This window comes from Muntiacus reevesi, chromosome 1 (genome assembly GCF_963930625.1).
Source record: "Muntiacus reevesi chromosome 1, mMunRee1.1, whole genome shotgun sequence".
Classification (NCBI taxonomy): domain Eukaryota; kingdom Metazoa; phylum Chordata; class Mammalia; order Artiodactyla; family Cervidae; genus Muntiacus; species Muntiacus reevesi.
Window position 1 is genome coordinate 92,850,672 of NC_089249.1, and position 26,134 is coordinate 92,876,805.

Here is a 26,134-nt window from a genome sequence, read left to right on the forward strand (position 1 = left end):
TTTTGGTATAAATTGTAATACATAAAAAGCAAAGTGTAAAAAAACAGAATGTGCATCTTAATGATTTATTACAAAGCAAGTAATTGGGAACTACCACTGAAGTCAAGAAACAACATTGTGATTCCCCAGAAACCCACCTACCCTTTTCCAATTACAACTTCTTCTCTCCTGCCTAAAGGCAACAACTGTTCTTTTTTCTTTATTTTAACTTTTTATTGTGTATTGAGGTTCAATTCAGTTCAGTTCAGTCGCTCAGTTGTGTCCAGCTCTTTGCGACCCTATGGACTGTAGCACACCAGGCCTCCCTGTCCTTCGCCAGCTTCCGGAATTTACTCAAACTCATGTCCATCGAGTCAGTGATGCCATGCAACCATCTTGTCCTCTGTCATCCCCTTTCCCTCCTGCCTTCAGTCTTTCCCAGCATCAGGGTCTTTTCCAAGGAGTCAGTTCTTCCATCAAGTGACCAAAGTATTGGAGTTTCAGCTTCAATATCAGTCCTTCCAATGAATATTCAGGACTGATTTCCTTTAGGATGGACTGGTTGGATCTCCTTGCAGTCCAAGGGACTCTCAAGAGTCTTCTGCAACACCACAGTTCAAAAGTATCACTTCTTCAGCACTCAGCTTTCTTTATAGTCTAACTCTCACATCCATACATGACTACTGGAAAAACCATAGCTTTGACTAGATGGACCCTTGTTGGTAAAGTAATGTCTCTGCTTTTTAATATGCTGTCTAGGTTGGTCATGGCTTTTCTTCAAAGGAGCAAGCGTCTTTTAAGTTCATGGCTGCAGTCACCGTCTGCAGTGATTTTGAAGCCCCCCAAAATAAAGGCTGTCACTGTTTCCACTGTTTCCCCATCTATTTGCCATGAAGTGAGGTATTGAGGTATAGCCAGTCAACAATGTTGTGATAGTTTTAGGTGAACAGCAAGGGGGCTCAGCTACACATATACATGTATCCATTCTCCCTCTCTGTCTTTATTTACTCTCATCTAGGCTGCTACATAACATTGAGTAGAGTTCCATGTGCTATGATAGTAGGTCCTTGTTGGTTATCCATTTCAAATATAACAGAGTGTACATGTCCATCCCAAACTCCCTAACTATCCCTTCCTTCCATTCCTCCCACCACAACCACAAGTTCATTCTCTTAAGTCTGTGAATCTCTCTGTTTTATAAGTAAATTTATCTGTATCATTCCTTTCTAGATTCCACACCTAAAGCATGTCATACGATATTTCTCCTCTGTCTGACTTACTTCACTCAGTATGATGATTTCTAGGTCCATCCATGTTGCTGCAAATGGAATGATTTTATTCTTTTTAATGGCTGAGTGATATTCTATTATATATGTATACCACATCTTTTTTATCCATTCCTCTGTCAATGGACATTTAAGTTGCTTCCATGTCTTGGCTATAGTGAACAGTACTATGGTGAATATTGGTGGTGAATATATGTGGTAAATATGTATCCTTTCAGATCATATTTTTCTACATATACACCCAGGAGTGGATTCCAAGGTCATACGATAGCTTTACTTTTAGTTTTTTAAGGAACCTCCGTACTATTCTCCGTAGTGCCTGTACCAGTTTGTTGTTCAGTTGCTCCGTCACATTCAACTGTTTGTTACCCCATGGACTGCACCACGCTAGGTCTCCTTGTCCTTCACTATCTCCTGGAACTTGCTCAAACTCATGTCCATTGAGTCGGTGATGCCATCCAACCATCTCACCCTCTGTTGTCCCCTTCTCCTCCTGCCTTCAATCTTTCCCAGCATCAGTCTTTTCCAGTGAGTCGGCTCTTCGCATTAGGTGGCCAAAGTATTGGAGTTTCAGCTTCAGTGTCAGTCCTTCCAATGTACTCAGTATTCAGGATTGATTTCCTTTAGGTTTGACTGGTTTGATCTTCTTGCAGTCTAAAGGACTCTCAAGAGTCTTCTCCAACACCTCAGTTCAAAGGCATCAAAATGTACCAATTTACATTCCCACTAATAGTGTATGAGGGTGACCACCATCCTGACATTAATTATGTTCACTTCCTTCTTTTCTTATATTTTTGATCAATACTTTTTCTTTATTGCTGGTTTTATAAACCAAATTAAGGAGTGAAAGTGAAAGAAGAAAGTGAAGTCACTCAGTCGTGTCCGACTCTTTGTGACCCCATCGACTGTAGCCTACAGGCTTCTCTGTCCATGGGATTTTCCAGGCAAGAATACTGGAGTGGGTTGTCATTTCCTTCTCCAGGGGATCTTCCCGACCCAGGAATCGAACCCAGGTCTCCCACATTGCAGGCAGACACTTTACCCTCTGAGCCACCAGGGAAGCCCAAATTAAGGAGTGATCCCTGTTATCATTCTCAGGAATAATTTGTGTAAAAATTAGAATTATTTCTGCCTTCAGTGATTGGTAGAATTTGCTGATAAAGCCATCTAATTCTGTATTTTTCTTTGTTAGAAGGATTTCCTTTACAAATTTTATATTAATTACAAATTCAATTACTTAACCATTCCATCTACTGCTAAGTCACTTCAGTCCTGTCTGACTCTGTGCAACCCCATAGACGGCAGCCCACCAGGCTCCCCCATCCCTGGGATTCTCCAGGCAAGAACACTGGAGTGGGTTGCCATTTCCTTCTCCAAGGCATGAAAGTGAAAAGTGAAAGTGAAGTTGTGCAGTCGTGTCCGACTCTTAGTGACCCCATGGACTGCAACCTACCAGGCTCCTCCATCCATGGGATTTGCCAGGCAAGAGTACCATAGCTATTCACATTTTTAATTTTTTCTTATGGTAGTTTTTAGTAAGATATATTTTTCTAGGAATTTATTTCATAATTTTCAAATTTACTGGCATAAAGATTTCAACTTTGTTCGGCCCCGTTTTATTTTTTTTATTTCATATATCTTATTAAAGGTACTTAACTCGTTAATTTTTAGTCTTTCTTCTTCTAATATATCCATTTAAGTCTATTAACCTCTAATATTAATATAATTTTAACTGCATAGTATAGCATTACTTTTTATATTGTTTAGTTCAAAATATTTTCTAATTTCCTCTATGACTTCCTCTTTGATTAGAGGTATATTTATTCCATTTAGAGATGTATTTAACTTCCAAACATATGAAGATTATCTTCTTATGAATGATTTCTGGCATAATTGTGTTTTGGCCAGAAAACATACTCTGTGTGATTTCACCTCTTTTAAAACATTTTTTGATTCTTGAATTTCTGTTTATTTTTCACATTTCTTACATTATTTGTAGTTTTGAATTCTCTGCCAAAATTTTTAATGTAATCTACTCTCTCTTTGAAAATAGTTTAAAGTAGTTATCTTAAATTCTTTCTCTGATAATCCTGATATGGAGAACTTTTCTGTATCTGTTTTTATTATCTGCCTTTTTCTGTTGCATCATATTCATATTGTCTTTTCCCTTATGCCTGATTTTCTTTGACTATGTGCCAGATATTTTATTTGAAAAATTGTAGAAATAGCTTAAAACCTCATAATATTATATTTCTTCAGAGAAAATTTTCTTTGCCCTTAGATGCCTGGAAGAATCACTAGCAGGTCATGATCACCTTAATTCATTTTCAGGGATTGATATTTTATGGTCTACCTGGATGACTAAACTGACTTCAGTCATGAAATATTTAGTTTATTTCTGGTTCATTCTTACTCCTAAGATGCAGCCTTCAGAGCCCCAGTCTAATCCTGAGGGTTTCGCCAGGACCCTCACTCTTGACAGGCCTTGAACTGCAAATTTTGTTCCTTTAGTCTTATGAAACTGATGAAAAAAGGCTGAATAGCCTCCTAAGCATCTTTTCCAGAGTTGTCTAATGTCCCTATATTTTGTAAAAGAAGCCCCAGGTGTGGCTTACTTCTCTGATTTCTGCCTTCGCTGGACTGTGGCGTCATAATTGTTTACCCTTTGTTAATTCTCTAATGTATTTAATTCAACTTCTTAAAATCAACAGCTTTTCTAGTTATCTGGGAGATTTGATCTGAGTTACCCAGTCTTCCATTACCGGAAGCAGAGGTCTAAAAATACTTTTCTATGAAATGCTCTGCTCTCTCATGCTGCAGAGTGGTTAAGAATGGTTTATAATTTCTATACATTTGTGCCAACAGTTATTTTCTGTCTTTTAACTATAGTTGTCGTAGTAGGTATGAAATGGCATCTCATTGTGATTTTGATTTGCATTTCCTTAATAACTAATGGTGTTGAACATCTTTTAATGTGCTTATTGGCTGTTTTTGAAAATTTTTTCAAATCTTTCTTGGAATATAACTGACTTGCAGTGTTGTGTTACTTTCATTTGTACAGCAAAGTGAGTCAGTTATACGTATATCCACTCTTTTTTAGATTCTTTTCCGATACAAGCCATTACAGAACATTGGGTAGAGTACCCCATGCTATACAGTAGGTCCTTATTAGTTACTTATTTTATATATAGTAGTGTATATGTCTCATCCAAATCTCTGGATTTATCCCTCCTCCCTATTTCCTCCGGTAACAATCTGTTTGATTTCCACATCTGTGACTCTTATTTCTGTTTTACAAATAAGTTCATCTGTATCATTTCTTTTTAGATTTTACATATAAGTTATATCATATGACATTTGTCCTTCTCGGTTCGACTTACTTCACTTAGTATGACAATCTCTAGATTCATCCATGTTGCTGCAAATGGCATTATTTCATTCTTTTTTATGGCTGAATAGTATTCCATTGTGTATGTGTACCACATATTCTTTATCCATTCATATGTCAATGAACATGTAGGTTGCTTTCATGTCTTAGCTATTATAACTAGTACTGCAGTGAACATTGGGATGTGTGTCTTTTCTAATTATGGTTTTCTCCAGATATATGCCCAAGAATGGGGTTGTGTATCTTCTTTGGGTAAATATTCAAGTCCTTTGCACATTTTTAAATTCACTTATAAAAAATGTTCTTTAACATTTTTCTGCCATTGACATTCTTAACATGATCTAAAACCATTATGAATCTCCATAGTTGAGAAATACCAGTGTAACATAATTTTACCCATGAAATGAAATCATGAGATTGGTCATGAACCTTGCTGAGATGTGGATACTGCAGAGTCAGCTAGGGTTTTCCCTTTGGTAAATTACTTATGTGTAAACAAGCCTCAGAGCACATGATTCAGATTGTGCCTTAACAAAATTATGGCTTTATACATCATGGCTGTTTAGAGATTCCACAGATGATTGAAACCATAAATATTAAACCCCCAAATATCAGTGATTTACTGTAGATGTAATTGTTTTTAGTAAGACAGTTTACACATCAGTTAGAATAGTATTGTCTAATTTAGGATGTAGCAATAGTTTGCTGCAATATTTCACTGAGAGTTTTTATTAGCATACTACCACAAAATTCTTCTAAATTTTATTATTTTTAGATTTAAATTTGAAATAGTTGCCTTAAAAAGTCCAGAAATATATCCATATGTATTTTGTCATTTCATTTTTGAGAAAAGCACCAGTGCAATTGGGTGGGGAAAGGAAACGCTTTTCAACAAATGGTAATGGAACATCTGAATGTCTGAATGGGGAAAAAAATCATGAAATATTCTCATAGCATGCATAACCATTAATTTGAGATGGATCATTTACCTAAGTGTAAAAGCTAAAACTATACATTTAGAAAAAAAATCTAAGAATATCTTTGAAATTTTCAGGTACACAAAAATTTCCTAGGACAGTATAGGCACTTAACTGTAAGAGAAAAAAAAATTCTATATTGGCCTTTTCAAAACTTTAAAATTCTTCTCACTGATGACAGTGTTAAAAATGAAAAGGCAGGGAATTCCCCAGTGGTCAAGTGGTTAGAACTATGTGCTTTCACTGCTGAGTGTTCAAGTTCTATCCCTGGTCAGAGAACTAAGATCCCATAAGTTGTGCAGTGTGGCCAAAATAAATAAATAAAATCTTCACCATCATTCTTTTTAAATGAAAATGCAAACTGCAAACAGGAAAATAGTATCTCCAATTTGCTTGTTTGCCAAAGGACTCATATTCAGAATATATAAATATAAAATGACAACTTTAATCAAAAGCCTTGAACAGATACTTCAGCAAAGAAGATATTGGAATGTCCAATAAACACGTAAAGAGGTGCTCACCATCTTTGGTTATCAGGGAAATGCATTATAAAATTACAATAAGGTATTATGCCTATCAGAATGGCTGTAATTAAAAATACTATAAAATATTGGTAAGAGTGTGGAATATTTAGAACTCTAATACATTGCTGCCTTAGTGTATAAAATGATACAACCACTTTGGCAATTTCTTATAAAATTAGACATATATCTCATCCTGTCACCCAGAAGTTCTACACTAAGGTATGTATCCAAGAGAATGAAAATTTATTTAGCAATAAAAAGAAAAGAACAACTGATACAGCAAAACATGGATGAATCTTAAAAATATAGTATTGTGCAAAGGAGTATATACTGAATGATTCCATTTATGTGCTACTCAAGAAAAGATAAAAGTGATCTATTGTGATAGAAATTAGCACAATAGTTTGCCTCAGGTGGTCAGGGTAGAAGTATTAACTGGAAAGGAAACTTTCTGGGGTGATGGTGTTGCTTGTCTGTGTTTTTTAAAAGTCATTGAACTACATACTTAAAGCCTGTGCATTTTACTGTTTTTAAATTATACCTCAATAAAGAAAAAAAAAAAGATATGATTCAACATGGAAAACACTGTCATGCCTCCTCATAAAATGAGATGATATTTGTGAAGTTCTTAAAGTTTGATCCCTGGGTTGGGGAGATCCTCTGGAGAAGGGAAGGGCAACCCACTCCAGTTTTCTTGCCTGGAGACTCCCATGGACAGAGGAGCCTGGTGAGCTATACAGTCTGTGGGGTTGCCAAGAGTTGGGGTTGCAAAGAGTCGGACACGACTGAGTGACTGACACTACTGCTACTAACAATGTCTGAATATCAGGTAACAGTATTGATTATTACAGCTATCATTGCTTTATTATGCTCTGTTACCATTTTCTCTTCCTGTTTAAGCTGTTCCAGTTTGTCCTCTTTCCGTGTGAATATTATTTTAGTACTTTAGAATGTATGAGATTTGGAGATTCCTTTGTTGAGAAGATGTGAAGGTGAAGATAGTTAGGTGAGACAGGAATTAACTAATTTGAATTGCTTAATACCCTGAGGACAATTTATTTTGTCTTATAGAAGAAGCCCTTGAGAGAAGAGTGATAATAGAGCATTTAAAAACAAAACAATGACGAAAACTTGTTTAGTAAATCTCTACAAATTGAGTACATATTTAAGAATATGTAATCTGTAGCTTTTAAAAGTTATTATTTCTTACTTTTTTTTTCTTTCTTTTTTTTTTTATTAGTTGGAGGCTAATTACTTCACAACATATCAATGGGTTTTGTCATACATTGACATGAATCAGCCATGGAGTTACACGTATTCCCCATCCTGATCCCCCCTCCCAGCTCCCTCTCCACCCGATTCCTCTGGGTCTTCCCAGTGCACCAGGCCCGAGCACTTTAAAACTAGTTTTGGCATGGTGCTGCTAAGAAGGTAGACCAGGCCAGGTAGCCTTTATAAGTATAAGGGGAATTTTAAAAATAAATTAATACGTAAAAGGTAAAATCCACTCTGGTTGGTCAGAAATTGAAGCCTGTAGGATGAGTCCCATCTATCAGAGAAGCTACTGGGTCTTTAGCAGCAGGCTTACATTTCTTTGGCCATACTACCTATATTATAGCAGCATGTGTAAAAGAGGAGGGGAAGGGGCACTTGATTGAGACTCTGAGTGGCATAGCAGCAGTACAGAGAGAAAAAGGAAGTGATGTTAACGTCTGTGACCCATTCCTAGAGCACAGTGAACCTTCTGCTTTCCATTATATTGTACTGTGGACAGGCTGGAAGGATTGAGATATCAAATGCTTATTTCTTGAGGTGTTGCTCCATAGGATGATGCGCTGTTTAGCCCCCAATCCCTCTCTTTTTAATGTAAGATCACTTTCACTTTGCTCCTGAGGCTGTTAGGCAGTATCATGTTTTTTTCAGTTTATTCAGATAGCAGTTGTTTTTACTTCCTATCTTGGAACTTTCTTTAGTCTCTCCTATAATACATCTCCGTGTGGAATCTTTGCATTCAGCCTGCCTGTCCAATCTCATAGAATGTGCACTGAGAAAACTAATTGCAGAGATAAATTGGTTCTTGATGTGCATGACTGATCAAGAGCAAAGTACCTTAACTTCAGATGCCTTCAGAGAGATTTTTCTTTAACCTCTGCTTTTAAAAGGAAGATTATAAAGCATTATCATTACTTCAGGTCAGAATTATATTGCTTTTGGTCAAAAGCTGTTGTAAGATTTGCAGAGTAATAGAAACAAAGTAATCTAGAGATAAATTATAAAGATCAAAGCAATTCAAAATTAAAGTGAATTTGAGTGTAAGCATAGGTATAGAGTTATGAAAGAAACCATCCGACCATACATCATTATGTCTTTTTAACTATAGCTCTCAAAGTAGCTTTAATTTTTATTATTTTTAGTGAAAAGCAAGAGACTTGAGTGATTATTTGAGTATATTGTCCATAGTTGAGTACTAGTTAAAATTGGCCCCAGCAATTTCTGATTTATTCCCTATATATTGAGAAGGTGATTTGAAGGTAATCTGGAAGGCCCTGTAGCACATACTAGGGGTTAGCTTTGGTTTATGTCTTTGACTGTATTTTATTTGCTGGTAATTTCCAAATATATTTCTTTTAACTTTGGCTTTCTTCCTTGTCTAAGAGACTCGCATTTCTATCTAGTTGTGGAAATTTTTACCTGGATAGGCACCTCAGACATTTCAATGTGTCTCAAAGTAGATTTTTTAAAAAAATTTTTAGTTTCTTCTCCAACTTGCCTCTCCTTTCTATTTCTATATTTTGATTTATGACTATTATTCTCTTCTCTAATAAACCTTTACTCTGTCCTTTCCAAATTACCAACTCATATCCTTTGAAATGTCTTTCAGATCTAACCATATACTCCATCCCTACTGTCACTGCTTATTGTGCACCTTCACTGCTTGTTCATCAAAGTAATGAATTAAAAAAAAAAATTCACACTCTTTAGAAGTTATAAAGTAAAATAATCCCCTGTTTTTCCTCTCTCAGTTCTACTTCTCTCACGTAACCACTGTTTCTGTCTGGTGTATTTGTTGCCAGACATTCTCTGCATTTTTTAAATTAATTTTTATTGGAGTATAGTTACTTTACAATGTTGTGTTAGTTTTTACTGAACAGCAAAATGAATCATCTATCTGCATATCCCCTAATTTTGCTTGGACTGTTTAAACAGATTCCTCAGTGGTCTCCATACCATCCATCGCTCTCTACTCTGGCTATTGCCAGAGTTATCAATCTCAATAGCAAATCTTACTCTGCCAAAGAGCTCTGCTTGTTCCGTTTTGCCTGTAGGATAAGGACCAACCCCTTAGTACTGGGTGTATAGAAGGCCTCCATAGTCTGGGCCCAGTGCCTGTCTCCAGTCTCGCTCCTTGCCACTTCTGCTTTGTTGCTTACCGCTAGCACTGCTATTCCCTGAGTTAGTTAGGTCTCATTATGACTCCCTACCATTATATATATGCTCAGTCTCTTCTCTGCTTGGCAAGTGTCTACTCATTCTTTGAGATCCTGCTCATCTGATGCCTTCTTTATAGAGATGTCTTTCCCACTTTTTCCAAGCAGAGTTAATGTTCTTTCTTCTATTTGTTTAGTGCCTTAATCATATATATATATGATTTTTTTGTTTGTATGTCTCTCCCTTAGTTATTTGTGAGCTTTTAAAAAAAGCAGGACTTTTGTCTTAGCATCATTTTATGTCTGATATTCTACTTAGCACATAATGGGCATTCAGTAAATGTTTGGTGAATAGAAATGTTTGTAATTCAGATTTGTACTACTATAAAGACCTATATCTGAGGTAAAGAATATAAAATTTTAGATCCCATCATATTTTTAAGCCATTTAATATTTTGTGAATTTTGCTACATTATGTCACTTTTGGCCTTTTAATGGCAGAAGTACAATTTCAGCATGACCTTATTTCTTAACTTATAAAAAAACTCAACTTTTAATGGAATATTGTACTATATTTTAAAATAATGAGTTAGATCTATATAGAGACAGAAAAAGATACACAAGATACATTGTGAAGTAAAAAGTGAGTTGCATAACAATTTGATACTATATTTAAGAAAAGTAGTGTTTTATGTTATGCTTAAAAAAAAAGAAATCCAGACAAATATAAATCAGATTATTATCTTTATTTTCTTTAATCACCAATCTTGTAATGTATTCTTTTCCATGTGACTGGAGTGTTTGCATTTTTGTACTGTAAATATGTCCTTTCATAAGCAAAAAAAACAAAACAAAACAAATTACCCCTCAGTTTTTAACCTTTCATATTCTTCATTCTTCAAACAGAAATAGTCTTGAATTTATTTTCACTTTGTTTTAAGTTTGCCCAGAGAGTTAGAAAATATCTTTAAGTAAAAACTGAAATACAGGTATGAGTTTGAAGACATTTTTGCTATATTTTTATATATATATATCAGATCCAGTCAGTTAATAATTGTTTTAGAGTCTGCTTTGGGTGGATAGTGTAGTATGCTAGATGCTGAAGTAGAATATAAAGGATATGATTCTATTGTGTAATAACTTATAGCTTTTTCTGGGTAGTAAAAATTCCTGAGTAGCACTTTGTGGAGGACATAAAATAAGTAATAATCCTATAATTGGCTATTTTTTTTATAATTGACTATTTTAAGTATATTTCCTTTAAATTGAAAGTTTTTCTTTATATTTTGAGGGTGAAATTTTATTTCAATGTCCTATTGGAAATTAAAAAATAAGAATTGCTTTGCTTTAAAGTCAAATTGTAAAAGACATTTGCTGGTAGGTAAGACGTGATAGTAAAATATAAGGTAGCATAAGGAAACAATTTTTTCATGATTAAATAATAAAGATTTTTAATATAAAATCCTAAAGTATCATTTTCTAATAAAGATATCATATCTATTTGATTGCTATCTGAATTGTCACTTAGAATATTGCTCAGTGAGAAGTATAGATATATATTAATAATTGCTAAAAGTATTTTTATGTATATTAAATTGAAACTTTTTATAAGTTTTACTGAATAATTGTTAATATAATTGCTGAGTGGCTTAACAAAGATAGGCATTAGTCTAAAGCTTCAGAATTCTAAAACTGATTGAAAATAATTGGAAATGTTTTTATCTGTAAAATAAAGCAAAATTCTAATAGAAAGGACTTGGTTTAAGTATTGAACCTCTCTGAAAATAAGATATTCTTTTTATGATGGAGATTCCACTATGATTGCCTCATTTTCTTTGCTTCCTACCGAAGAAGCTCTTAGTGCACTTGCAAAGAGCGTAAGGAGTCATGTCAGAGGTCAGGTATTTGAGTCCATTTTCCCACAGCCGCCTGGTGTGAGTGATCTTTTACTGTGTTTTTAAAAAAATGGGCAAGGATTAAAGAGGATTAGAAAGAATATTACCCTCCTGAATATAGGTCCAAGGCACTAAGGGTAGAGAACCCAGCCAGGCAGCAAATGGGCTTTGCTTGACCAGGACACAACCTCTGCTGCATTCCTTTAAGAAACTGAATGGGAAATGTTAAGTCCCCAAACTGGATTAGTAAATAATCTCATAGCTTGTGACATCTGCTAAAATAAATTGATGAGCAGACTGCATTCTTACACTTTGAGGAGAGAGCCAGAGACATCAAGACTAAGAGTAATTATTCTTTTATCTTTCTTGCTTTTTAATTTCAGCTTTATTGGGTTATAGGAATAAAGAGTAGTTAAAGATGAGCACTAAGCCCAGTAAGTGTTGGAAAGGCACATTGCATAAACAAAAAAGAAAAATTACTTTATATGTATTAATGCCATGAGTCCATATGTATTGATTAATAATCTAAGTCTATAAATTTGAAAGCACTACAAATTTTTATTTTTATAATTCTTCCTGTTTGTAGTAGTTTTACAAAGTATTTCACAAATTCAGTTGTTGACTTTATGCTGTTTATCTCATTAATGAACTGTAAGGATATATCTTTTAAGACACCTTTGGAATGTCTCTCTTTTTATATTTTATAATAGACATTAATGTGGTTTGCACCGTATGACACATAATTCGGTATCAAATTATTGAGACCCAAAAAGGTGATTTCAAACTCATTCTAGTAGGAGAGGTGTACTTTGGCCTCAGTCTTTGGAAGAAGAAGCTAGCTATTTTTAAAAGATTTTAAGTTGACTACTTTAATAATAAAGGTGGTGTACAAGTTGGCTTCCCTGGTAGCTCAGTAAAGAATCTGCCTTCATAGTTTCTGGTCTTACATTTAGATCTTTAATCCATTTTGAGTTTATTTTTGTGTATGGTGTTAGAAAGTGATCTAGTTTCATTCTTTTACAAGTGGTTGACCAGTTTTCCCAGCACCACTTGTTAAAGAGGTTGTCTTTTTTCCATTGTATATCCTTGCCTCCTTTGTCGAAGATAAGGTGTCCATAGGTTTGTGGATTTATCTCTGGGCTTTCTATTCTGTTCCATTGATCTATATTTCTGTCTTTGTGCCAGTACCATACTGTCTTGATGATTGTGGCTTTGTAGTAGAGTCTGAAGTCAGGCAGGTTGATTCCTCCAGTTCCATTCTTCTTTCTCAAGATTACTTTGGCTATTCGAGGTTTTTTGTTTTTCCATACAAACTGTGAAATTATTTGTTCTAGTTCTGTGAAAAATACCGTTGGTAGCTTGATAGGGATTGCATTGAATCTATAGATTGCTTTGGGTAGAATAGCCATTTTGACAACATTGATTCTTCCAATCCATGAACACAGTATGTTTCTCCATCTGTTTGTGTCCTCTTTGATTTCTTTCATCAGTGTTTTATAGTTTTCTATGTACAGGTCTTTTGTTTCTTTAGGTAGATATACTTCTAAGTATTTTATTCTTTTTGTTGCAATGGTGGGGAAAACATAGGCAAAACACTCTCTGACATAAATCTCAGCAGGGTCCTCTATGACCCACCTCCCAGAATATTGGAAATAAAAGCAAAAATAAACAAATGGGACCTAATGAAACTTAAAAGCTTCTGCACTACAAAGGAAACTATAAGTAAGGTGAAAAGACAGCCTTCAGATTGGGAGAAAATAATAGCAAATGAAGAAACAGACAAAGGATTAATCTCAAAAATATACAAGCAACTCCTGAAGCTCAATTCCAGAAAAATAAATGACCCAATCAAAAAATGGGCCAAAGAACTAAACAGACATTTCTCCAAAGAAGACATACAGATGGCTAACAAACACATGAAAAGATGCTCAACATCACTCATTATTAGAGAAATGCAAATCAAAACCACAATGAGGTACCATTACACGCCAGTCAGGATGGCTGCTATCCAAAAGTCTACAAGCAATAAATGCTGGAGAGGGTGTGGAGAAAAGGGAACCCTCTTGCACTGTTGGTGGGAATGCAAACTAGTACAGCCACTATGGAGAACAGTGTGGAGATTTCTTAAAAAAACTGGAAATAGAACTGCCATATGACCCAGTAATACCACTTCTGGGCATACACACTGAGGAAACCAGATCTGAAAGAGACACGTGCACCCCAATGTTCATTGAAGCACTGTTTATAATAGCCAGGACATGGAAGCAACCTAGATGCCCATCAGCAGATGAATGGATAAGGAAGCTGTGGTACATATACACCATGTAATATTACTCAGCCGTTAAAAAGAATGCATTTGAATCAGTTCTAATGAGATGGACGAAACTGGAGCCCATTATACAGAGTGAAGTAAGCCAGAAAGATAAAGAACATTACAGCATACTAACACATATATATGGAATTTAGAAAGATGGTAATGATAACCCTATATGCAAAACAGAAAAAGAGACACAGAAGTACAGAACAGACTTTTGAACTCTGTGGGAGAAGGTGAGGGTGGGATGTTTCAAAAGAACAGCATGTATATTATCTATGGTGAAACAGATCACTAGCCCACATGAGATGCATGAGACGAGTGCTCGGGCCTGGTGCACTGGGAGGACCCAGAGGAGTCGGGTGGAGAGGGAGGTGGGAGGGGGGATCAGGATGGGGAATACGTGTAACTCTATGGCTGATTCGTGTCAATGTATGACAAAACCCACTGAAATGTTGTGAAGTAATTGGCCTCCAACTAATAAAATAAAATTAAAAAAAAAAAAAAAAGAAAAGAATCTGCCTTCAGTGCAGGAGAGCGGGGTTTGATCCCTTGGATGGGAATATCCACTGGAGAAGGAAATGGCAACCCACTCCGGTATTCTTTCTCAGAAAATCCTATAGACAGAGGAGGCTGGAGGGCTAAAGTCCATGGGGTTGCAAGAATTGGACACGACTTAGCAACTAACCCACCACTGTGCATTCGTGCTAAGTTGTTTCAGTCATGTCCAATTCTTTGCGATCCTATGGGCTGTAGCCCACTAGGCCCCTCTGTCCATGGGATTCTCCAGGCAAGAATACTGGAGTGGGTTGCCATGCCCTTCTCCAGGGGGTCTTCCCGACCCAGGGATTGAACCCGCACTAGCGCCACCTGGGAAGACCCCACCACAAGTAGTTAATTTTGCATCTTTCTTCATCTAATTAGTATATTTGAATAGTGCAATAACTGTGATTATGCTGCTTTTGATATGGATTATAATATTAAGGGAAGCATTTCTTCAAGAGTTTAAGATAGAATTTCATTTCATATGTGAATAAGAATTTGATAGGTTATAACTTTAACAGGGAGAAGGAAATGGCAACCCACACCAGTGTTCTTGCCTGGAGAATCCCAGAGAGGGGGAGCCTGGTGGGCTGCTGTCTATGAGGTCACACAGAGTCGGACACAACTGAAGTGACTTAGCAGCAGCAGCAACGTTAACAGGCATGCTCACTTACTTGAATGCATCTTGTACTAATCTCTTTAGTCTCAAGAATTCAAGTTGGCCCTATACAATGAATATGTCTTCCTATTCTTCTCCCCCCCACAATTCTCAATCTGCTATCCATATTCCACCTTTCCCTCACTTTCCGCCACTTCCACAAAGCGAAAGTGAAATTTGCTCAGTTGAGTCCAACTCTTTGCAACCCCATGGACTATACAGTCTATGGAATTCTCCAGGCCAGAATACTGGAGTGGGTAGCCTTTCCCTCCTCCAGGGGATCTTCCCAACCCAGGGATCAAACCCAGGTCTTGCACATTACAGGCGGATTCTTTACCAGCTGAGCCACCAGGGAAGCCCATCAGTGGTTTAAAACATAATTATTACCTCTTAAACATAGAATTTACCATATGACATAGCAATTCCACTCCTAGTAACCCAAGAGAAATGAAAATCTTTGCTCACGTAAAAATCCATACACAATGGTTCAGTTCAGTTCAGTCACTCAGTCATGTCCCACTCTTTGTGACCCCGTGAACCATAGCACGCCGGGCCTCCCTGTCCATCACCAGCTCCTGGAGTTTACCCAAACTCATGTCCATAGAGTTGGTGATGCCATCCAACCATCTCATCCTCTCTCATCCCCTTCTCCTCCCGCCCTCAATCTTTCCCAGCATCAGAGTCTTTTCAAATGAGTGAGCTCTTTGCATCAGGTGGCCAAAGTATTGGAGTTTTAGCTTCAACATCAGACCTTCCAATGAATATTCAGGACTGATTTCTTTTAGGATGGACTGGTTGGATCTTCTTGCAGTCCGAGGGACTCTCAAGAGTCTTCTGCAACACCACAGTTCAAAAGCATCAATTCTTTGGCACTCAGCTTTCTTTATAGTCCAACTCTCACATCCATACGTAACTACTGGGAAAACCATAGCCTTGACTAGATGGACTTTGTTGACAAAGTAATGTCTCTGCATTTTAATATGCTGTCTAGGTTGGTCATAACTTTCCTTCCAAGGAGTAAGCATCTTTTAATTTCATGGCTGCAGTCACCATCTGCAGTGATTTTGGAGCCCAAAAAAAATAAAGTCAGCCACTGTTTCCATTGTTTCCCCATCTATTTGCCATGAAGCGATGGGACTGGATGCCATGATCTTAGTTTTCTGAATGTTGAACTCTAAAAGTCAACTTTTTCACTCTCCTCTTTCACTTTGATCAAGAGGCTCTTAAGTTCCTCTTCACTTTCTGCCATAAGGGTGGTGTCATCTGCATATCTGAGGTTATTGATATTTCTCCCAGCAATCTTAATTTCAGCTTGTGCTTCATCCAGACAGTGTTTCTCATGATGTACTCTGCATATAAATTAAATAACTACAGTGACAATATACAGCCTTGATGTACTACTTTTCCTATTTGGAACCAGTGTGTTGTTCCATGTCCAGTTCTAACTGTTGCTTCCTGACCTGCATACAGATTTCTCAAGAGGCAGGTCAGGTGGTCTGGTATTCCCATCTCTTTCAGAATTTTCCACAGTTTATTGTGATCCACACAGTCAAAGGCTTTGGCATAGTCAATAATGTTTCAGATGTTTTTCTGGAACTCTCTTGCTTTTTCGATGATCCAGCAGATGTTGGCAATTTGATCTCTGGTTCCTCTGCCTTTTCTAAAACCAGCTTGAACATCTGGAAGTTCACGGTTCATGTGTCACTTGAAGCCTGGCTTGGAGCATTTTGAGCATTACTTTACTAGCGTGTGAGAGGAGTTCAACTGTGTGGTAGTTTGAGCATTCTTTGGCATTGCCTTTCTTTGGGATTGGAATGAAAAGTGACCTTTTCCAGTCCTGTGGCCACTGCTGAGTTTTCTAAATTTGCTGGCATACTGAGTGTAGCACTTTCACAGCATCAGTGTTCACTGTAGTACTATTCACAGTAGCCAGAAGGTGAAGACCAAATATCCATCAAATGATGAATGGACAAATAAATGTGGTTTGTCCATATAATGGAATATTATTTATATTATTATTTATATTTATAATATTATTTATATTATACAATGGAATATTATTTTGTATAATATTGTTCCACAAAAAGAATGGTGTCCTGATACATGCTACAACATGGATATATGCCAAGTGAATTAAACCAGTCACAAAAGACCATATATTAAATGATTCTGTTTGTATCAAATATCTGGAATGGGCAAATCTATAGAGACAGAAAGTATGTTAGTGGTTGCTTAGAGCTGAGGGAGATTGGGAATGGAGAGGGTGATAGCTAAAGAGTATGGTATTCCTTTTTTTTTTTTTTTTTTTTTTTTTTTTTAATATTATTTTATTAGTTGGAGGCCAATCACTTTACAACATTTCAGTGGGTTTTGTCATACATTGACATGAATCAGCCATATAGTTACATGTATTCCCCATCCCGATCCCCCCTCCCACCTCCCTCCCCACCCGACTCCTCAGGGTCCTCCCAGTGCATCAGGCCCGAGCACCTGACTCATGTATCCCACCTGGGCTGGTGGTCCGTTTCACCATAGATAATATACTTGCTGTTCTTTCAAAACATCCCACCCTCACGTTCTCCCCCAGAGTTCAAAAGTCTGTTCTGTATTTCTGTGTCTCTTTTTCTGTTTTGCATATAGGGTTATCGCCACCATCTATCTAAATTCCGTATATATGTGTTAGTATACTGTAATGTTCTTTATCTTTCTGACTTACTTCACTCTGTATAATGGGCTCCAGTTTCATCCATCTCATTAGAACTGATTCCCTTTTTTTTTTTTTTTTTTTTTAATTTATTTTATTGAAGTATAGTTAATTTACATTGTTGTGTTAATTTCTACTGTAGAGCAAAGTGATTTTCATTATGCATATATATACATTCTTCATATTCTTTTCCATTATGATTTATCACAGGATATTAAATATATTTCCCTGTGCTAAATGGAGCTTTGTTGTTTATCCATTCTCTCTGTAATCATTTGCATCTGCTGATCTCAAACTCTCAATTCATCCCTCTCCTACCTCCCTTCCCCTGGCTTCCATAAGTCAGTTCTCTGTGTCTGTGAGTCTGTTTCTGTTTCATAAAAGTTCATTTGTGTCATATTTTAGACTCCACATACAAGTGATATCATATGATATTTGTCTTTCTAACTTAGTTCATTAAGTATGATCATCTCTAGGTCCATCCATGTTGCTACATTGTTTCATTCTTTCTTATGGCTGAGTAGTATTCCATTATATATATACACATATATATATTATATATATATATACACACAACATCTTTATCCATTCATCTGTCAGTGGACATTTAGATTGGCTATTGTACATATTGCCACAATGAACATTGAAGTCTGTGAATCTTTTCAAATTATAGTTTACTCCAGATATATGCCCAGGAGCAGGATTGCCGGATCATATAGTAACTCTATCTTTAATTTCTTGAGGAACCTCCTACTGTTTTCTGTAGTGGCTACACTAATATACATTTGGGTTTCCTTTTGAAGTGATGAAAATATTCTGAAATTGTGGTAATGGTTGCACATATCTGTTAATGTACTAAAAAGTATTGAATTGTGTACTTTAAGTTGGTGAACTGCAAGGTATGTAAATTGTATCTCAATAAAGCTGTTATTAAAAGCTAAATTAAAAAATAATACCTCCTATCCATATGCCTATATGTATCTGTACCTATAGTAAAGCACATAGTCTGATTATAATTAATTTAAGGAATCTGTCTTTCTTGGGAATTCCCTGGTGGTCCATTGGTTGGGAATCTGTGCTTTCAACTGCCAAGGGGCCAGATTTGATCCCAGGTTGGGGAACAAAGATCCCAGAAGCTGTGTAGCATGCCCTCCCCCGCCCCACCAAAAAAAATCTGTGTTTCTCAATACATTAGGAAGCTCCAGAGAATAGTGTCTTGGCATTCCCTAACAAGCATAGTGCTTTGCCCTGTGTTTAAGAATTGAACTTCTTAACAATTAAATTCCTTCACTGTAAAAGGGCAACCCATTCCAGTATCTTGCCTGGAGAATTCCATGGACAGAGGAGCCTGGCGGGCCATAGTCCATGGGGTTACAGAGTGTTGGACACAACTGAGTGACTAACACACATACACACAGTAAAAGAGAAATAAAGAAAAAAATGTTGCCACAACATGTTGTTCCAAAATTGTGTTTTATAATTTTTTTCATTTATTCTTTTTTGGAAAAATAAATAATTTTCTCACACATTATTTCTTCAGCTTAGTTTCCACTTTGTATTTAAAGTTGCACATAAGTCATTTATTACCCTATTTTTACCTTTAGGCATATTCTGATCTTTGGGATTTGCATATATACAAGCATTTTATACACGTTATCAGTGCGACCTTCTTGTCCTTTCAACTAGCTTAATGTTTGTTTTTTAAATCTAGTTAACTTTATTAAATTTGAATCTACACTTTTGTGGATGTTTGAATTTAACATAATTTTCTTTTTTTGTGTGTGTGGTGTGTCTATGTGTGTATGTTATTTCTCTAGTATTTACTAGAGATGAAAAGCCTCATTTTACCTCCAGAACACATTCTGAAGCGGGGTGACAGTGAAGCAGTTGCCTATGCATTCTTTCACCTTCAGCACTGGAAAAGGATAGAAGGCGCTCTTAACCTGCTGCAGTGCACGTGGGAAGGCAGTGAGTGCTCTCTTCTGGATGCAGTGCTAGTCTTCCTGACTATTCATTGCTTTCACAGGCAGTCTTTTTTTAATGAGATTGTCTGGGTTTCCTTAAGGATTTATTGTTCAGATTGGTTTGAAAGTGAACTCCATGGTGTTTATTGGTTTATTGGTGGAAGAAATGTGTAACATGCTTATATTAAAACCACATTTAGGAAAAGCAGAATGAAAAACTGTTTGGATATTCTGCTGTATGTTCATGTGAATTAAATATTTATAAGGAAAGAAAATGAAAATTTATATCCCTTCATTTATTTTTTAATGTGGCTTGCTATTCTAATATTTTTTAAATTGGACTTCTTTTGGTTTTGTTTTGAGATGTGTACAGTATGAAACTTTTTGTCATTACTGAAATCAACTTAATTCTTTAAAAAAATTTTTTAAAAATATTTATTTTTTTAAAATGCATATGATGACTGTGCCAGGTCTCAGTTGTGGCATGTAGGATCTAGTTGCCTGACCAGGGATGAACCCATGCCCCCTGCATTGAGAGCTTTGAGTCTTAGCTACTGAACCAGCAGGGAAATCCCCCCCTAATTTTTTAATTGTGGTAAAATATATATAACATAGAAGCATTTTAAATGTTTTAAAATGCTCAGTTCTGTGAAATACATATACATTGTTGTGCAACCATCACCATCATCCATCCTGACTGTTTTCATCACCCCAAACTGAAATTCTGTACCAATTGAAATATAACTCCTCGTTCTTTCCTCCTTCCCAGCCCCCTGGTAACCATTCTATTTTTTGTCTCTATGAGTTTGACTACTCTAGGTGTCTCATATAAGTGAAATCATACATTTGTACTTTTATATGTGGCTTATTTCATTTACCATATTGTTGAAGTATGTGTCAGAGTTCTTTTCTTTTTAAGGATGAATAATATTCCATTGTAAGTATATACAAAATTGTGTTTATCCATTCATCCATCAGTGGACATTTGGGCTGTTTCCACCTTTTTGCTATTGTGGATAATGCTGCTATGAACATGGGTGCATAAATATCCGTTTAAGTTCTTGCTTTCAGTTCTTTTCAGTGTACTCCTAGAAGTGGAATTGCTAGGTCATATAATTTTGTGTTTAATTGTTTGAGGAACAACTGTACTATTTTCTATAGCAGCTGAACCATTTTACATTCCACTTGCAATGCACAGGGGTTTCACTTTCTTTTTATCCTTGCCAGTACTTGTAATTTTAATAGTTGAATAGATCAATAAAGATTTCTTCTTTAAGAAGTCTGTAGGAATGGATGATAATCTAGATAAAAGATGCATAAACTTTTTCTGTAAAGGACCAGTTGCTAAATATTTAGTCTTTGTGGGCCATAGTCTTTGTCACAATTACCCAACTCTTACAGCATGAAAGCAGCCTTTTATAATATATAAATGAGAAGACATGACTATATTCTAATATAATTTTATTTACAAAAACAGATAGTGGTCAAGGTCTGACCAAAGGTGACCCCATTAGATACTTAATTTAGGTACTTTGGTGACCCCTGATCTAAATTAAGCTCTGCTTACAGAAAACTTTGGTAACAGCTCAAATATGAAGTTAGGATCCATTTAAAACTCTTAGGTTGACAGAAGTTATAACTACAACAGTTGTGTGATTTCCCTAAGAAGTGGAATTCTCATGTGGAGAGTTAAGTATTTTATGTTTGTAATGAGGAGACTGGGGCAAGAAGGACACAGTCAGTCTTATCTTCTACTACTCCCTTTAGTTTTATTTCAGTTAGAACATTCACTATTCTCTAAATAAATTTTATTCTTCTTATTTGTTCCTCTGCATATTTTGTTTCTTTCATGTAAAATGCGTCTCTAAAAAAGAAAACAAAATGCTATGTGGGGGACTTCCCTGGCGGTCCAGTGTCTAAGACTCCATGCTCCCAATGCCTGGGGCCCAGGTTCCACCTGTAGTCCAGGAACTAGATTCCACATGTTGCTAAAAAAAAAAGGGTCCCCCATGCTGCCTTGAAGATTGAAGATCCCGTATGCTGCAGTTAAGACCAGGCACAACTGAACAAATTTTTTTTTTAAATAAATTTAAAAAAAAAAGTAAAATAAATTTTAAAAATGCTATGAGACATTTTAATAAAAATACATCTCCAAAATAGCTTTGATTGTAGTAGATGATGAAAGTGAGATTGAATTGCATGTCAACAGATGTATATTTTTTTCCCTCAGCTTTTAGAATGATTCCATACCCATTAGAGAAAGGCCATCTATTTTATCCTTATCCCAGCTGCACAGAGACTGCTGATAGAGAGCTATTACCTCGTAAGTAAATATTCACGTTTTTCTAAACATAAAATTAGTTGTGAGATTATTTTTCATAGTATTCTCCCATTTTAAAAGTACCTCTGGTTGAAGTTCAGGATACTGTTTAAATACTATTTTAGCCAGTTCTTGGATATAGTTGCATTATTTAGTTCATTTTTTATATTTTTGTGGTTAAAACCTTGTACTTGGTGCAATGAAGGACACACAGATGAAAGTTTTTGTTTTTCTTTTCTTACAAGCAGTCATCTTAAAGAAGAAATAACACCAATCCTTCCCAAACTTTTCAGCAAATGAAGAAGGAGCACTCTCCAGCTCATTCTGTGAGACCAACATTATCCTGACAACACAGACAGACAAAACATTATAAGAAAGCTATAGAACAATATCTCTCATGAACATAGACACAAATGTCTTCAACAACATGTTAGCAAACTGAATCCACCAACATGTAAAAAGGATTATGCTCCATGACCAATTGGGATTTACCTCACAAAGCGAGGTTGCTTTAACTTCTGAAAGTGTAAAGGACAATAGATGGAGAATAGCATTTGACAAAAATCCTATACCCATTCATGATAAAAATTCTGAACAAACTGGGAATAAAAGGGAACTTCCTCAACTTGATAAAGAGCATCTACAAAAAACCCACAGCTAACATCATACTTAATGGTGAAAGATTGAATGCTTTCCCCCTAAGATCAGGAACAAGACAAGAATGTCTACACTCTTCTCTTCAGCATTGTACTAAAGGTTCTAGTTAATGCCATCAAGCAAGAAAAAGAAATAAAAAGCATTCATGTTTGAAAGAAAGAAGAAAAACTGTTTTTATTCACAGATGACATAATCTTCATGTCCTAAGAATTCCATAAAAATATTATTAGAACTAATAAACTAGTTCAGCAAGGTTGCAGGATATAATATTGATATATATATATAACTCAGTCATATTTATATACCAGCAATGAATAATCCAAAATGTAAACTAGAAAACAGACCCAATGAGAATAGCATCAAAGAGAACAAACAATTTAGGAATAAATTAAAAGAACTATGAGATTTTTTAAATCCACTAAATACTGCTTAGAAGAATTAAAGAAAATCTAAATAAATAGATAGTTCATGTTTATGGATTGGAAGCCCCAATATTATTTTTATGACAATTCTCTTCTAATTGATCTATTAATTCAGTACAGTCTTACAAATTGATAAGCTGATCCCAAAATGTACATGGCATGTTAAAGGACCCAGAACAGTCAAAATAATCTTTATAAAGTAGAGTGAAATTGGAGGGACTGTACTTCCCAATTAAAAAAAAAAAACAAAAAACAGTCCAAGAGTCAAGAGGAGAACCAGAAATACATAGGGTTATGACTGCTGAAAGTGTTTTTGTCTAGTTCCTGCTTTTAGGAAGCTAAACTTTTGAAAGAATAGTCTGTGCTTTTTGTCTCAGCTACCTTATCATCCACTCACTCTTTTTCTCTATGAGCTGGTAAATTTCTAATTATCCTTTTTATGACTTACCTGATACATAAGGATGCTGACAGTTATAAACACTAGTTTCCTCTTATAAATCTATACCACAGTTTTTACAATTCTGGGTCCATTAGAACTAAAGTCTAGGAAGGAAAGTTGCAGTTTTACAACTATCAGACTTAAGAACTGAAAAGTTCAAACAGATAGATAAAAACTTAGGAGAGCTTATGGAAGTTGAGTATGCTGATATTTTTCTCCCACAGTTTTTATTTTTGAGTATATTGCATATGTGACGTGTCAACCATACACACACATCCATGTGTGTGTTATATGTTTAAATATTTTATTATGTAATCTATTTAACATATACATACATTGCCTTTATATTTTATATCTCTACATACATGGGGTTAAGATATGTTTGTAAGTTATATATAATATGTATATTATTAAATATTTGTTTTATAAGTAGTAAATATTGTAAGCCCTCTTTGGTATAAGAGAGCCACTTCAAGTTAGCTTAAAAATAAAGAGAATTTGTTGGAAGAAGTCTGAGTTATCTCAAAGAACACAAAGGCAACAATTATAATTGCACCTTGGAAGAGACCAGAACCAGAAGGCTATCAGGATTTCCAGGAGTCAGTTTTCTGTGTATCTCTGTCTCTGACTGCCTTTTTCAGTCTCTCCTATTCTCACTTTTCCTTTTCATTCCCCACCTCCATCTTTTCTTTGTATGAGCTTTCATTTCTGCTTTTCTCAGTGTATCTGCGTTATTTTTGTCTTTCTCTTTGCAGTTTGGTTCTCCCTTTCTTAGACACTCATGTAGCCAGACTTGATACCCCTGTGCAGCTCTGAATTTACATGTAATCGATTCAGGAGGATAATATAGAATGAAGAATATCTCAGTCCTACTTCTAAAACTTCTGGGAGAGTAAATCAGATTTACCCAGGTGTTCATCCCTAATCCAATCTGCTGTGGCCTAGCGACAGGATCAGGTCATGTAAACAAAATTACCAAAATATCTCTTTCCCTCTACATCACAAAACTGACTTAGGGGTCATTATTTTCTAGGAGTGAATGAGATCACTAAGGGAAACTGTATAGAGTGTGAGATGTAAATTAAGGGTGAACCATGATGAAAATTTCTAAGGAATGGGTGGCCGATAAGGAGTCAGAAGATTCAGTGAAGGAATGGTCTGAGATAGGACAAGAACCAGAACTAGATATCCTAGAAACTAAAAGGAGAAAAAAATTTCCAAGTGAGGAGGAGTATCCAAGGTATTAAGTAAGGTAGTTACTGAGAAGAATCCATTGACTTTGGCAATTAGAAGGTCATAAGTGTTAAAAATATTTTCCTCAGGAGAGGGTGATGATAGTAGGTGTTGTTTTTCTGTTTTAATGGGAGCAAGGATATTTAAGGCAAAGGAATGAATCTTTAATTGTGGAACATCAATATGCAAGAGTGTATTACATTAGGCTAATACATTTAACCTAAAATAATGCCCCCCAAATCATTACAGAGGTTGCCTGATAATATAAAGCAAGCTTTCATAGTAATGTGAATAAAATCATCACGTTATTATTTTGTATTGTCAGAGCCATAGCCTTTAAGAACAGAGACTTTGTGTTTTGGCAGGACTTTGTTATTTCTAGGGGTCTACTCATTTGCAAATTCTAGGAGCTGTGAGAGGAGGGATATTCTGGGGGGTTTAGTTTGATTATATTGTATATTCTTAGAGTATTTTTTCTGTCTTTATGATAAAATGAACAAATTTTTATTAATGTGGAGCTTTAATACCCAAGAGTACTTAAGGTTTTTTGCTTTCAATTCTCCTTCAACCTTGATATGACTTAAGGCATTCTGGAATTTGCTTATGAACCTCGTAAGTTCAGACTTGAACTATTCCCTTAGTTCACATAGCTGTTTAGTTGTCTTTTATGCCTCCTGATAAATTTTTCTCTACAAGCCAGTGATGAAATTTGAACTTTACTTCTAAGGGAGTGTTTCTGTACTAGTCATCCATTATTTTGATGTATTAGCCAAACATTGACTGACAAATGAATCTACAGAAAGCAATCCAAAAAGAACCAATTGGATCTCTCTCCTACAGTATAAAAATTTCTTATTTTAGAAAATTATCCTATTAACGCTATACAGTTTTCTACCTCATAAAGTAGGAATAATACTATCTATCTCCTAGGATTATTGAAAAAAATAATATAAAAGCACTTTGTAAACCACAAAATGCTATAGTTTAATTAATATTATTATTAATTTTGCTGTCTTACACAAAAGCAACTATAGTAACATTGGCATATGTAAGTATTTGTTCCCTGTCTTTGCAAATACCATGGTTTTTATCTTTTGATTTGCTAGAAGAAGTTGTCCTCTCATGGCTGAGGGACAGAGCAAAGGGGACTGAATTTTTTGGGGTGCTGAAAGCACAATGTTGTTCACAACTTCTAATGTTTCTAACTTTAAAAAATTTCAGATTTGGTGTGCTTTTACTTTAAACATGACACAAGGCTCTGGGAATTTTCTGCATTTTTAATGAGTTTGCTTTTTGGTATGTACTTTCTAAAGATAGTATATAATACATAAAAAATATCCTGTCTACTGAAGGAAACTTAGGTGTAATCTTCTCTGTGAATCATTATGTTTTAAAATATTAAA

The 26,134-nt window shown here is 35.6% G+C and overlaps 1 protein-coding gene across 12 annotated transcripts in view; it reads left to right on the forward strand.

The window, feature by feature from the left end:
• ST7L (suppression of tumorigenicity 7 like) overlaps nt 1-26,134 on the forward strand; it is a 102,029-nt gene that overhangs the window by 43,537 nt on the left and 32,358 nt on the right. For 8 of the 12 annotated variants that reach the window (XM_065906889.1, XM_065906896.1, XM_065906905.1 and 5 more), the window contains 2 exons: nt 19,514-19,664; nt 21,891-21,983. The exons of 3 other annotated variants lie outside the window; for them this stretch is intronic. In XM_065906889.1, the coding sequence (XP_065762961.1) occupies nt 19,514-19,664; nt 21,891-21,983 (244 nt within the window). The remainder of the gene's footprint in view (nt 1-19,513; nt 19,665-21,890; nt 21,984-26,134) is intronic. One more of the 12 variants, XR_010659205.1, reaches the window with a different exon arrangement.